The 12,649-nt window shown below is 39.9% G+C and overlaps 1 protein-coding gene across 4 annotated transcripts in view; it reads left to right on the top strand.

Moving 5' to 3' along the window:
- dgkzb (diacylglycerol kinase, zeta b) overlaps nucleotides 1–11,405 on the top strand; it is an 86,987-nt gene extending 75,582 nt beyond the window's left edge. For all 4 annotated transcript variants that reach the window (XM_041837795.2, XM_041837796.2, XM_041837794.2 and 1 more), the window contains exons 19-33: nucleotides 497–608; nucleotides 911–1,110; nucleotides 1,504–1,604; nucleotides 1,759–1,850; nucleotides 2,406–2,475; nucleotides 2,636–2,676; nucleotides 5,015–5,214; nucleotides 5,894–5,998; nucleotides 7,189–7,257; nucleotides 7,395–7,429; nucleotides 7,928–7,971; nucleotides 8,245–8,365; nucleotides 8,716–8,752; nucleotides 9,069–9,168; nucleotides 9,444–11,405. In XM_041837795.2, coding sequence (XP_041693729.1) covers nucleotides 497–608; nucleotides 911–1,110; nucleotides 1,504–1,604; nucleotides 1,759–1,850; nucleotides 2,406–2,475; nucleotides 2,636–2,676; nucleotides 5,015–5,214; nucleotides 5,894–5,998; nucleotides 7,189–7,257; nucleotides 7,395–7,429; nucleotides 7,928–7,971; nucleotides 8,245–8,365; nucleotides 8,716–8,752; nucleotides 9,069–9,168; nucleotides 9,444–9,560 — 1,444 coding nt within the window. In that variant the 3' untranslated portion in view covers nucleotides 9,561–11,405. The remainder of the gene's footprint in view (nucleotides 1–496; nucleotides 609–910; nucleotides 1,111–1,503; nucleotides 1,605–1,758; nucleotides 1,851–2,405; nucleotides 2,476–2,635; nucleotides 2,677–5,014; nucleotides 5,215–5,893; nucleotides 5,999–7,188; nucleotides 7,258–7,394; nucleotides 7,430–7,927; nucleotides 7,972–8,244; nucleotides 8,366–8,715; nucleotides 8,753–9,068; nucleotides 9,169–9,443) is intronic.
- Nucleotides 11,406–12,649: the final 1,244 nt, after the last annotated feature.

Here is a 12,649-nt window from a genome sequence, read left to right as displayed (position 1 = left end):
GGTGGTATGCACCTTTTCAGTTTATTTACAAACCTATCCCTATACACTCATAGAAGTAAGTAATAAATGGACTACTTTAAATTGAAGATGGCCCTCAATAGCTCTGCCCATGCTGTCACAGAAGAGGTCATTGCGGAGATAGGAGATGACATTTACATTTTAGTCATTTAGCAGACGCTCTTATCCAGAGCGACTTACAGTTAGTGAGTGCATACATTTTCATACTGGCCCCTCGTGGGAATCGAACCCACAACCCTGGCGTTGCAAGCGCCATGCTCTACCAACTGAGCTACACGGGACCTCTCTAGTACATTTCTATAGCCTGACAAAATACCAGCCATTTTGAGTCGGTAGAACATTTCCTTAATAGAGAGACATACCATATTAGAAGTCTTATTAAAAGACATAATAAAGGCTCATACATGTTTGCAACAAGTTATAAAGAATTATGCATTATATACCTTTTATCAAGTGTTGTATTTATTGTGTGCTGCAGTTACTGTGCCGGCACCAAGCCGTGGGGTCACCCCAGTGAGCACCTTGACTTTGAGCCGCAAAGACATGACGACGGCTGCATCGAGGTCATCGGATTCACCATGACCTCTCTGGTGAGCTCTCAACCGTACCTGATGTCCTCTCACATCTCATGGAATATATTCATTACCATTTGTACAGCCTAACCTGCACATTGTAGACTTTGTGCATATCTGTTTTGTTATTTTAAGCACCATTGGACTCTTTCGTCTTATATATTTTGTTGTCGGAATGTTGTTTTCATTACAACATCATTGTTTATCTTTCATCAGTATCTCTCAATTTCGCTTTGGGGATCAATAAAATGTATTCAATTCAGTTCAATGTCCTCTCTCTCTCTCTCTCTCTCTCTCTCTCTTCCTCTCCGTCCCTCCAGGCCACTCTGCAGGTGGGCGGTCACGGCGAGAGGTTGAACCAGTGTAAGGAAGTGACCCTGACCACGTACAAGTCCATCCCCATGCAGGTGGACGGCGAGCCCTGTAAGCTGGCCCCTTCCGTCATCCACATCAACCTGAGGAACCAGGCCAACATGGTGCAGAAGACCAAGAGGAGGATCTCCATGCCCCAGCTCAATGAGTTAGTAGCCATAAACCTTGTGATACCAGACCTCAACACTGTATTGCCGTTCCAGAATTGGCTTGATCAGAAACCTAGAATGATTGTAGTCGAGGCTACCCATTTGATTCCATATGGATGTCTAGTAGCTCTCTCCCGGCCAATAATAACCTATACCAGTGTTTCTTAATCCTGGTCTTAGTGACCCATAAGGGTGCACATTTTAGTTTTTGCCCTAGCATAAACACCTGATTCCACTAATCAAAGGTTTGATGAGTTGATTAGTGGAATCAGGTGTGTAGTACTAGGGCAAAAACTAAAATGTGCACTCCTTTGGGTCCCCAGGACCAGCATTAAGAAACACTGACCTATACAATATGTACAAACATCATGTTTCTGTCTGTGTCCTCTCAGTCAGCAGCCGGTTCCTGAGAAGCTGCAGATCAGAGTGAGCAGGATCAGTATGCACGCTTATGAGGCCCTGCACTACGACAAGGACAAGCTCAAAGAGGCCTGTGAGTATAAACATACATATTCTACACACTGCACCTCTGTCATTCCTTTACTAAGGACACCACTATGGCAGGGATATAGCAGATCCATACATGCAGGCTTTTGCTCCAGCCCATTAGCAAACTACTGTAACTGAATGTCCTTTCCCTGTCTTAGCTATCCCACTGGGCATCATCACGGTCCCAGGAGACAGCGATCTGGAGAACTGCCGTTCACACATTGAGAGTTTACAGGACAGTCTGGAAGAGGTGTGTACAGGAGGAGCATGTAGGAGACGTACAGTTGTGGGAACTAAAAGCGTTTTTAAAAACCCTGTTGCACACACATTGCGGCAATTGTTCTGCCGATACGGTGACGCAACCTAACTTTTTGGTGCCCGCAACTGTAGGGAGGAGTGGGAGTACGGATTGGCCAGGTCCATTTATAGGTAGTGTGATAGAGAATGAAAGAGTGAGAATGAGAGAGAGAGAGAGGAAATACGTGTGGGCGAAAGAATGAATGAGTGTCAAAAGAAGTAAAAGCGAGAGAAAAGGAACTGGGGTGAGAGTGAGAGAGTGAGAGAAGAGAGGAAAATGAGGGAGTGTCCTTAAATAATTGACCATATGATAGACTTCATGTTGTCTGCTGTGCTCCCTAGTGGAGCTCAGATGTACTTCAGGGAACAAACTGATGTGTGACATGCACACAAGCTACATATGCTCCTCTGAAAGAACTGAAGTACCTGGCTTATAAAGATGTTACTTCCTGTCCAACCAGTAGGAAATTCGATGACATAATTACGCTGTTCTATTATTCTCTTACAGGAAAGTGATGCTGTGAAATCAGAGAGGCTGTCGTCACAAAAGCTTTCCCCCAAATGGTGCTTCCTTGACTGTAAGTATTGCTACCTGAACAAAGATAGTATTTTATAAGAGAACTAGCTTCCTCATTTTGGAAACAATTGAAATGCAGCATTAAGTTTCTGTCCAGGTATGCAATGTCAGTATATGGACAGGGACATGTAGATTCAGAAAGGTGTTTGCTTTCTTTTCAGGCACAACTGCTGATCGATTCTACAGGATAGACCGTGCTCAGGTATGTACTTGTTTCCCCTATATTCATTTAGCATCTGTGGCCCACCAATGCTAAATCGTTGCCACCACTCCAAAAAATATGATGTAATTTTTATTTATTTCTGTAACTTTTTTTAATGGATAGTGCAAGATTTAGGCAATTAGGCCCTTTTTCTACTTACCCATAGGCAGATGAACTCATGCATACCCTTTTTATGTCTTGCATACAGTTTGAAGGAAGTTGCTAACTAGCATTAGCGCATTTGCTAACTAGCGTTAGTGCAATCAATGACTAGAAGTTTATGGAGTCTATAACAGCTAGCATGCTGTTCCCATATACTTCAGGTAGCTTTGCCACCGCTGCTGAAAAAAAAATCCTAGGGGCCCCTGGCCCAGGCAATTCGACAATCAAAAGAAATTACACCAATATATCAAAAACCTATGGATCAAGTCATCTCATTATACACCGACAATATCTTACTTTAACTAGACAATGTATTTCAATCCCTCCCAAAAGCTTTGAAGATCATAGACAAATTCACTTCCATCTCAGGTTATAAAATAAATCGAACCAAATCTGTCCTTCTGCCTCTCAAGACCCCGAAGCAGGACTCCATCGGTACTTATGGAATCCCAATCGTTTCCTATTTTACATTTACATTTTAGTCATTTAGCAGACACTCTTATCCAGAGGGACTTACAGTTAGTGAGTGCATACATTTTAAATATTTGGGAATAGATATATTTCCTTCCTACCCCAGAAACTTTAACAGAACGCTCAATTCAATCTGACCTCAGTAGATGGACTAATATCACAGTTGCTTTAACCGGCAGAATATCTATTAATATAAAAAATTAATGGCTGAATTTCGGTAGTTCAATGGTTCCCATGGCTCCCCCTTCATAGTTTGGCTTAAAAATGTATATGTCAAGGTAAACGATCCCGGATAAAATTAACAAACTTACAAAGAGGGAAAGAAGGACCATCCATAGCAAAATAAAATAAAATTGTATTTCCAGGCACTAGCATTTCATCCCATCCTAAATTTGTTTAGACATGATTCTTCCGCCCCCTGGCTGAGTATAGAGTGAAATATGGGGTCTCTTATTGCACTGGAAGAGGTGGGCTTCACTGATATATCCCTTAAACAATGTAAACTACGCTTTGGTCCTATTATTGGTCAAACAATTTCTATTTGCCGCAAAATTGAAAAAGAGTGTAACTGGAATCAAAATAGCATGCCCATACTCTAATATTTCACAATAACGCCTTGCGATCTAGAGGGCGGCCTTTTGCATCACCCCAGCGGTCCAAATGTGGAATCCGTACCCATGCGATATCATGGACAGTACAGGTTTGAGAACATTCCAAGATTTGAAAGATGCATACACATTACCAGGCAAATCCTTTTTTCTATACATACAACTTAGGTCAGCTATGCTGGCCTATGGAGTCCTTTGGGAAACCCAACTACCGAACCATCCAATGATGGGATTTATAAATAAATTATCTGGGCTCTGAATGGGACTGATCTCTATAATATATTAACAACTTTTGGAAAGCTCATATTCTGAGCTAGCCATTAAAAAAGTATCGTCTACAGATCTAATTGAATCTGAACTACTCTTTAACTGGAAGAGAAATAAAAAAATATGACCTTGGCATCCCTTAATCCGAACAATCAACTTATACATTTTAAGTTGTTTAATACCAAGGAAACGTTTTACGATGAAATTCCCAACTGTTCACTGTGTCCCCTAAATCAGGTAGGCACAATCCTCCATTTGATGTGAGAGTGCCCTGCAGTTAAATGCTTTTGGGGCAAAGTTACTACATTAATTTCGAATTGCATGAATGTAAATATTCAATGCTTTGCATCTATTATGTTACTTAACGATGATAGCTTCTTGAATCTCTCAATCAACCAGAGATGGCGGGTTGGAGGCCTATTTCTTTATTTTTTTTATATTCCTGTTTATACTGAATTTATTATCACTTAAACTTTGTATGTCTTTGTAACCGTCTTTTTTTTTGTTGAGTGGCAGCCTACGGGTACATGTTTTATAAACATATAATTTCAAATGGATAATGTACTTGCAACACCCCCCCAACAACAAATAACAAAATAAATAAATAAATAAGCAATCCTAGGGGAAACACTGACTTGTGAATATGTCAGTCTATTACAAAATATAGTTTTTTTCCTGACCACATGACTTGCCTAGGAAAAACTCCTGGACATTATGGGAAAGCTTATAAGTATGCAAGGCCATTGTCCAGGGTTTTAATGAGGCATGTTGTGATGACCAACTGTCATGACTCTTTTATAAACACAGTTATAAACTGTTATAACCTCAAGGAGCACCTCAACTACGTGACGGAGATCTCCCAGGACGATCTCTACATCCTGGACCCGGAGCTGGTCATCAAGGAGACGGTGGGCACCTCACCGGGCATGCCCGACCTGGTAGACTCGTACGGGGAGTGCAAAACGCCCGAATCTCGCCAGTTTACCTTCCCATCCTCCTCCTCCTCACCCACCTCCTCCCCAGGACCCAGGTGAGAGGAAGTACACTATACGGGGCGGTTTCCTGAACACAGATTAAGCCTAATCTCCATTAAAAATGCATTTTAGTCTAGAACTAAACTTAATCTGTGTCTGGGAAACCGTCCCTTTATGTTTTAGAGACTGAACAGGGTAATCTTTTAATTGGATGCACTTTAGCTTGGTTTCTTTGCATCTTTGAACCATATTTATTTGAAAAGATAAGCACACACACACACACACACACACACACACACACACACACACACACACACACACACACACACTCACACACACACACAAACCTCCCTTCCTCTTTCATTGCTGTCTGACTGTCACTCCCTGTTGCGCACCACCAAAGCTCCCCTTCCCTGTTAAGTCAATACTGTGAGGGTCGTGTGGTTCCTGGTGATGAACAATAGCTCATTATCCAGATCTGGTCCTGTAAAGAATGTTGGCTCCCCTCAGGGAAGATGACACAACTACATGGCTGGGTCACAGACAGAGAGACTGACGACCGATTTTACACACACACACACACACACACACACTCACAAACTTTTGAGCGCAACAATGACAATTCTATTCGTAGATATTGGCGAGAATGTAAAACATAAAAGTTCTGTTATTACTGTACTGAGTGGTCCTTCTCCCAGTCACTAACCTGTACCTGTCCTCCCTCCCCTCCTGCAGGATCAGTGAGTCCCAGAGGAAGAGGGTGTCCAGTGACAGCTCGGTGACAGAGGCCCTGGCTCACAGCAGCGACTCCCAGGCCTCCTCCAAGACCGGCCTGTGCAGGTCAGACCCTGACTTTAGCCTGATTCCTATACATCTTAGTGGGCATTTTCAGTTGTAGTATGGTTTTACCAATTAATCAGTCCATTTAATGTTGGCCTATGGTTGCACCAATCTTATTTATCAGATCAATTATCAGACCCTTGTTGAACTGTGGTGTCTTTTGGATGACTGTTCAATCAGTGTCTACATTCTAATGTTGTGGCATCGTAGCATACTGGTCACGAGCAATGGCCAGGAGCGATAACCAAACTACCTTGAAACAATGTTGGTAGAACATCAGATCTCAAAATGTTGACAATTGGGTAGTTATTATAACTATAGCTACTTCACAGCATACATGAGGGTTTGTTTTAATTATAGTGGATCTGTGTTCTCATCTTCATGGTGAGCCATCAGCATAGCAGTATGGCTTGCTATGTAACAACATTGTCTTATGTCAGATAGCACGACAATTCCGCCTGCACTGTCGGTTGGCGTAAGACAATGATGTGACAAAGCTAAGTGTCACAAAGGCATGTCGTCTCTCTCAGGTTCAGTATGTATTGAGTCATAAGATAAATGATTTATACACATGTTCCATTCAAGTATTCAAAAGCTTCCAAGGAACTTGATTCAGCATTGTTCCCTAAGGCTAATTTTAGCTCACTCCAAACCTGGGATCGAATACATTTATTTGTTATTTAAATACTTATTTTCTGTGTATTTGGGTATTTTCAAATGAGGTGGCACAAATCAAATACTTCCTTTGGAAGTATTTGAAAGTATTTTCAAATACTTTTCTACAAATTGCTTACTTTTTGAAAGTATTTTCAAAAATCTTATTTCCAAATACCTTATTTCAAATACCAAACAGACCAGGTTCAAATGCATGGGAGTATTTAATTATTTGTATAAATACTGTGCATTTCAGTATTTTCAAATACATGCCAATACCTTCCAAGTGTACAGTATTTCCAATATTCAACTACTTTTGTTTTCAAATAAAAAATATAAAAATACTTACTACCAAATGTCTTTAAAAGTTATTGAAATAGGCCTACTCTAAATAGTATTTGAACCCAGGTCTGGCTCACTTACCCAATTATTGTTGTGTTTAATAATAATGCATTTTGTTTTAAGCAAGCTTTCTCACAAACCCCTTAATGTGTATGATGTGTCATCCATGCTTTGTCCTGTCTTTGTCTTTGAAGGAGAGGGCCTAAAATGGTCAATGTTCATCAGTCCCACACAACTATTGCTGATTTCAGACCCATGCTTAGGTATGCTGTCTGTTTCTGTATGTGTCACACTTACTGCCATGCTTACTTGCCATGCTTTTAGTTGTTATGATTATCATCATCTCAGTGCAATGTCATTTAGCTTTGTGTCAAATCTGTCTTTTGCCCTTTTCTCACAGTTCTGGAAGTGCTCTGTCATGTGATACTGAAAAAGGTAAAACATCCCCTGTTGATTTGTTCTCAGTAATCTGAATGGATAGGTACAACCGTACTTCCATACCAGTATGGATTTTTACAATACCGTCTATAAAGGTATTTTGACACAGTGCTAAATAAATGAAAAGTTGTACAAATTGGACTGCTTCACTGTCAGTTTTGGCTGTTTAATAGTTTGGTTGAGTTTAATACAGTCAGAATGGAGAAAGAAAATTAAAACCACTTTGAATTAATTTGTGGCCATCCTATGGTCATGTACTACTCAAAACATATTTAGAACTTTCATTATTCAGAAACATAAAATACCATCAAAAATAAGAAATATATTGTGCTATGAGATTTTGGCCATGTTGCCCAGCCCTAATTTGAACCATATTGTATTTACACACATAAAGGTTTCAGCCTTGCTTTGTTTAAGGTCCACTGTTCAAAAATATAGTGAAAAGCCTCATAAGTAAATTGTAAAGAGTATAGATGCCTTACTCTGTTTTTACAGTAACTGAGTTAATTGAGTGTGTGAAGACAGAAGATCTCGAAAGGGTAAGTAAATTACACGTTTAGTTAGACAGCATTCATTCCTACCATGCATCCTCCTCTAACAGTGTTTTTACATTGACTTTTGACCCCTCACTTTAAAAAATGTAAGATAGTAGGCAAATGTGGGTTTACAAGTTGAGGTGCAGTAAAGGGAAAGCAAGTTGAAGCACTGTAGTTGAAGTACTTTCAAATTGAAACACTGCAAAGTTTAATGACTGTAAAGTTGAAGCACTGTCAAGTTGAAGGGCTGTAAATGAATTTTCTTTTTTTTCACAGCTCACAGAGCTCCACAAACAGGGGGCAGATATTTTCACACAGGATACTTTGGGCTGTACCTTACTCCATTACGCAGTGGAGGTGGGCTGCAAGGAGATTGCTAAGTACATCATAGACCACGGTAGGAGACTGACCCATCAAACACTGCAGTTGACTCCCATCACTTTAGGTATTAAGTACTGATATGACACTGTTTAATTCTTAAGTTCTCGATAATGGAAGCACTCTGCAGTATCACATATAAACCCAATGAACATATTAACATTTTCCCTCACTGTTGTTGATCAAACATAAAGAAACATTTGAACACATCCAACATGAATGACAGTCAAAAATGTATGCACGCATGACTGTAAGTCGCTTTGGATAAAAGCGTCTGCTAAATGGCATATTATTATTATATTATAAATACTTGTGTGTACATAGATAGTGGATGCAATATCTGAATCCTGTTCATGTTTTAACACACAGCACCTACCACTCTCCTGGATGTCACAGAAAAAGAGACGTGAGTCATGTTGTCAACTTCCTTTTACTGATTTTCTGCATAAAATAGTTTGACAGAACGTCATGCAACCGGTTTCCACACCAAAGGCCTATTTCTGAGGTCAACTCTCTACTGATTACTATGAAAGCTTAGCTCTGCCCTCAAATAATTCAAATTAAAATCACCTCATCTATATGAATTAGTTCCTGGAAAAAGTCTGTCAACTGGGTCAAACCTAGAGCTCCCAGCTACAACACAACCTGAGTGACAAATTTCATGTGTGTCTTTGTGTATGTGTGTGTGTGTGTGTGTGTGTGTGTGTCTATGTGTGACACAGAGGGGAGACGGCTCTCCATAAAGCTGCGTTCACGCGTCAGAGGACCATCTGCCACTACCTGGTGGAGGCCGGGGCTTCCCTCATGAAGACTGACCTTCTGGTAAATTACCTTAATGAATTAGGCTGTGTCCATCTCTGTCCCTCTCTCTCTCTCTCTCTCTCTCTCTCTCTCTCTCTCACTCTCTCTCTCTCTCTCTCTCTCTCTCTCTCTCTCTCTCTCTCTCTCTCTCTCTCTCTCTCTCTCTCTCTCTCTCTCTCTCTCTCTCTCTCTCTCTCTCTCTCTCTCTCTCTCTCTCTCTCTCATCCCATCTTCTTTCTCTATCCCTTCACCCCCCTCTCTCTTTCCACCCCCTTATACCAATCTCCCTTCCTCAGGGTGAGACGCCGAAGCGGCGTGCGGAGAAGGCCAATGACCAGGAGCTAGCGGAGTACTTGGAGAACCGCCAGCACTACCAGATGATCCAGCGAGAGGACCAGGAGACTGCCGTTTGATGATCCCGCTGTTTACCGCGACCGCACCACGCTCTCTCTCTCTCTCTCTCCCTCTCTGTTTGCCATACCTAACAGTCGGAAGCTCTGTACTGGGTTCAAGGGAGGGAGGTGGGAGGTGTGATCCCTCTCTAACAGACCAGGCTAATTACACTATAGAAATAGAATTACTATAGAATGACTATTTCTATGGGCTACACTGTATAGGTCGAAGTCTAGAGGTGAGCCAGTGGAGGCAGGTCTTCCTTTCATCCGCTTGCTAGTGATGCTTCAGTTTGACTAGTGTTGAGTGCTATGTGTCAAGAGTGCATGTATGAAAACCACTTTTCTTCTATTGCGAATGGGTCCAAGTCTGCTACTGCACAGCAAGCGAATGTAAACGAAAGGGCAAATGATAAAACAACTGCTTTTTGGGGTATTTTCAGGGCTGGAGTAACTGTATCTGAATGTGGCTTCATGAACCTAGTATTTTTCTCCATATGCAATGGCAAGGTATCTATAGGAATGTATAACGTTTGAGTGTGTCATTGAAATGGATGGAGGTTGCTTTTAACCAGGGATACTGTTTGTGTAAGTGTGGGCTTGAGATATGATAGATGCTTTGACATATTGTATGAAGGCTCATACTTTCCTTTTGAATTCTCGTGACCTCTGGATGTGGTTGTTTACTCGAATGGCAGTATATTTGCTCTGCTATTGGATATTTAACTTATAACTTATGTCTATCACTGATAAACCAATATATTTAAGAAATGCTGTACTATTTATAGAGAGAACTATTTGCATTTTTGCTTATGATCAAATATGATAAAAACAGGCATCCTAGTAACTCATTATTAAAAGCCAGTTTTGCACTGCCACTAAATGCTTTGTATTTCTCTATGTGGCTTGAAATTCCTCTTGGTGCATTACATTTTACAGTTCTTAGATATTTCTATACCACAGCTTTTAGATTTTTTTCCCCCACTGTTTCCATGTTTGTTACATACAATGTAAATCTGATGTCTTTTTCCAAATGTGTACTTTGCGATGTATAGTTTTTCTGTAAATAGGTGAAACATTCTTATTTACAAATTGATTACTACATGCTACATAAGTGCAGTAAGAATTCAACACAAAACAGTGAACAGATTCCCCAAAATGATCACAAATCACAAATGAACTTCGCTATCCATTCTTTAATGGCACATCATTACTACTTTAGTCAATTCTTTGTATGTTTCATATATTAGCCAGTTTATGAGCACTTATGGAATGTGAGGAGGAAGATCAGTTCAATACAGTTCACTTTATTAGCCTTTTTCAGTAATTTGTCTCGCATTCCTTTGTCTCGATGAAACTTATTTAAACACTATTGTATGTACAACCTGACTGCTCAGTCAAGTATCTTACAACATCAGTTTACTTTTCTCTTTACAACTTTTACAAGTATTATCAGAAACATGGCTTGATTATTGTGAAATATAGATTGCTTTTATCAATACTTACAAATCTTTGCTAGAACTGCCTATTATTATTATTTTTTGCTTTTAAGGGGTTATGAAACGTATATGTGTGTGTGTGTGTTATCAATGCTTTGTTTTGAGTTGCTGTGCAATTCAGGTTTAGAGAATTAGCATCAAAGCAATTAAGAATGTCAGAATGACTACTGTGGCTCTGTCCAATATGCAGTCCCTTGTAACTACAGAGATTTCAAAAGATAATTTTTGTACTTATGTACAGTGACCAGAATAATGGACAGACCTGTATGAAATGTATTTAAAAAAAAGTATTAGATGTACTGTATATTTGCTCTTCAAGCCTGTTTATTACTGTTTGTTTGGAGAAAAATAAACCTTTAAACATGAATTGTTGCAATTTATGACCCTATCACTTCTTCACTTTAAAACATACTGTACATTTAGTGTTACTTGATACGTTTAAATTAGGTAAAGCATGGGGACCTGTGTTCAATTGGCTCTTCTTTTCTGTGGTTAATAGAATGAAGGGCATCCGGGCATCTCCGAATAGGAGTCTTCCCTTTTCAATCATAAAGAATAGGCTAACATGGACGTGGGGACCTCATCTTAGATTAGCACTCCTACTATAATACTATTTGTGAATACAAGCCCTGGGATTGATTGTGGACATCCATGGGATCAGCAAACGTTTTCTGATTATTTTATTGGTTGTTTCGTTGCTTGATGGCTGGTATTTTCTTAGGTTGGAAAAAGGGAGTTGTCCACAGGGGAAGACTTCCTTCCACAAGTTGGCCTTCATGTGACTTTTCCAAGCTTCCCAGCTGCAGGCTCCAATGGCAACTGTCCAACAATGCATGACTGATCCATTTCATCATGAGGAGGGAACCGACAACCTAGGGTGGTGGTGGCATTAAGTCTTCCCTGAGAAGCAACAGCCAACAAAGCCACGAGAGAAAAATATAAGATTATGCTTTTCACAGCTTTAATATATGTTTAATACACATAAAAAATAAAAAAAAGCATGTGAATGTTTTTCCACGCTATATAGTGGAAGGGTCGATTTCTAAAGAAATGTTTTAGCAAAGTTGATTGACAGATTTTTCTACATTAAACCATGTAACAATTATAATGATATACTAATATAAGACACATCAATCAATTAAAAAAGCACTGAAGAATTCACATTCTGAAAATAAATTACTTCAACAAAACACATTGTTAATGAAAGAAACATGGCTTGCTATTGTGTAGGCCACCCTTGTTTCTAACCCTACACAAAATTCATAATTTGAACAAATATTTAGGAAGAGGTCATCATTTCACAGAGTTTGTGAAGGAAGAAACCACATGGAAAAAGTGGTAAGCAAGTTAAGTCCAAAAAAACGATTTTCACCAAGTCAAATTAATTTATTGTGTTAGAGGTTTCATCGCAGGAGGTTGGTGGGACCTTAATTGGGGAGGACGGTCTTGTGGTAATGGCTGGAGTGGAATAGGTGAAATGGTATCAAATACACCAAACATATGTTTTCCATGTGTTTGATGCCATTCGCTCCGCTTCAGCCAATATTATGAGCCGTCCTCCCCTTATCAGCCTCCACTGGGTTTCATTATGCTTGTATCTAAACTAAAGTA

This window comes from Coregonus clupeaformis, chromosome 19 (assembly GCF_020615455.1).
Source record: "Coregonus clupeaformis isolate EN_2021a chromosome 19, ASM2061545v1, whole genome shotgun sequence".
Classification (NCBI taxonomy): Eukaryota; Metazoa; Chordata; class Actinopteri; order Salmoniformes; family Salmonidae; genus Coregonus; species Coregonus clupeaformis.
Note: the sequence above shows the minus strand (reverse complement) of the source record. Positions and strands in the feature narration are given on the sequence as shown.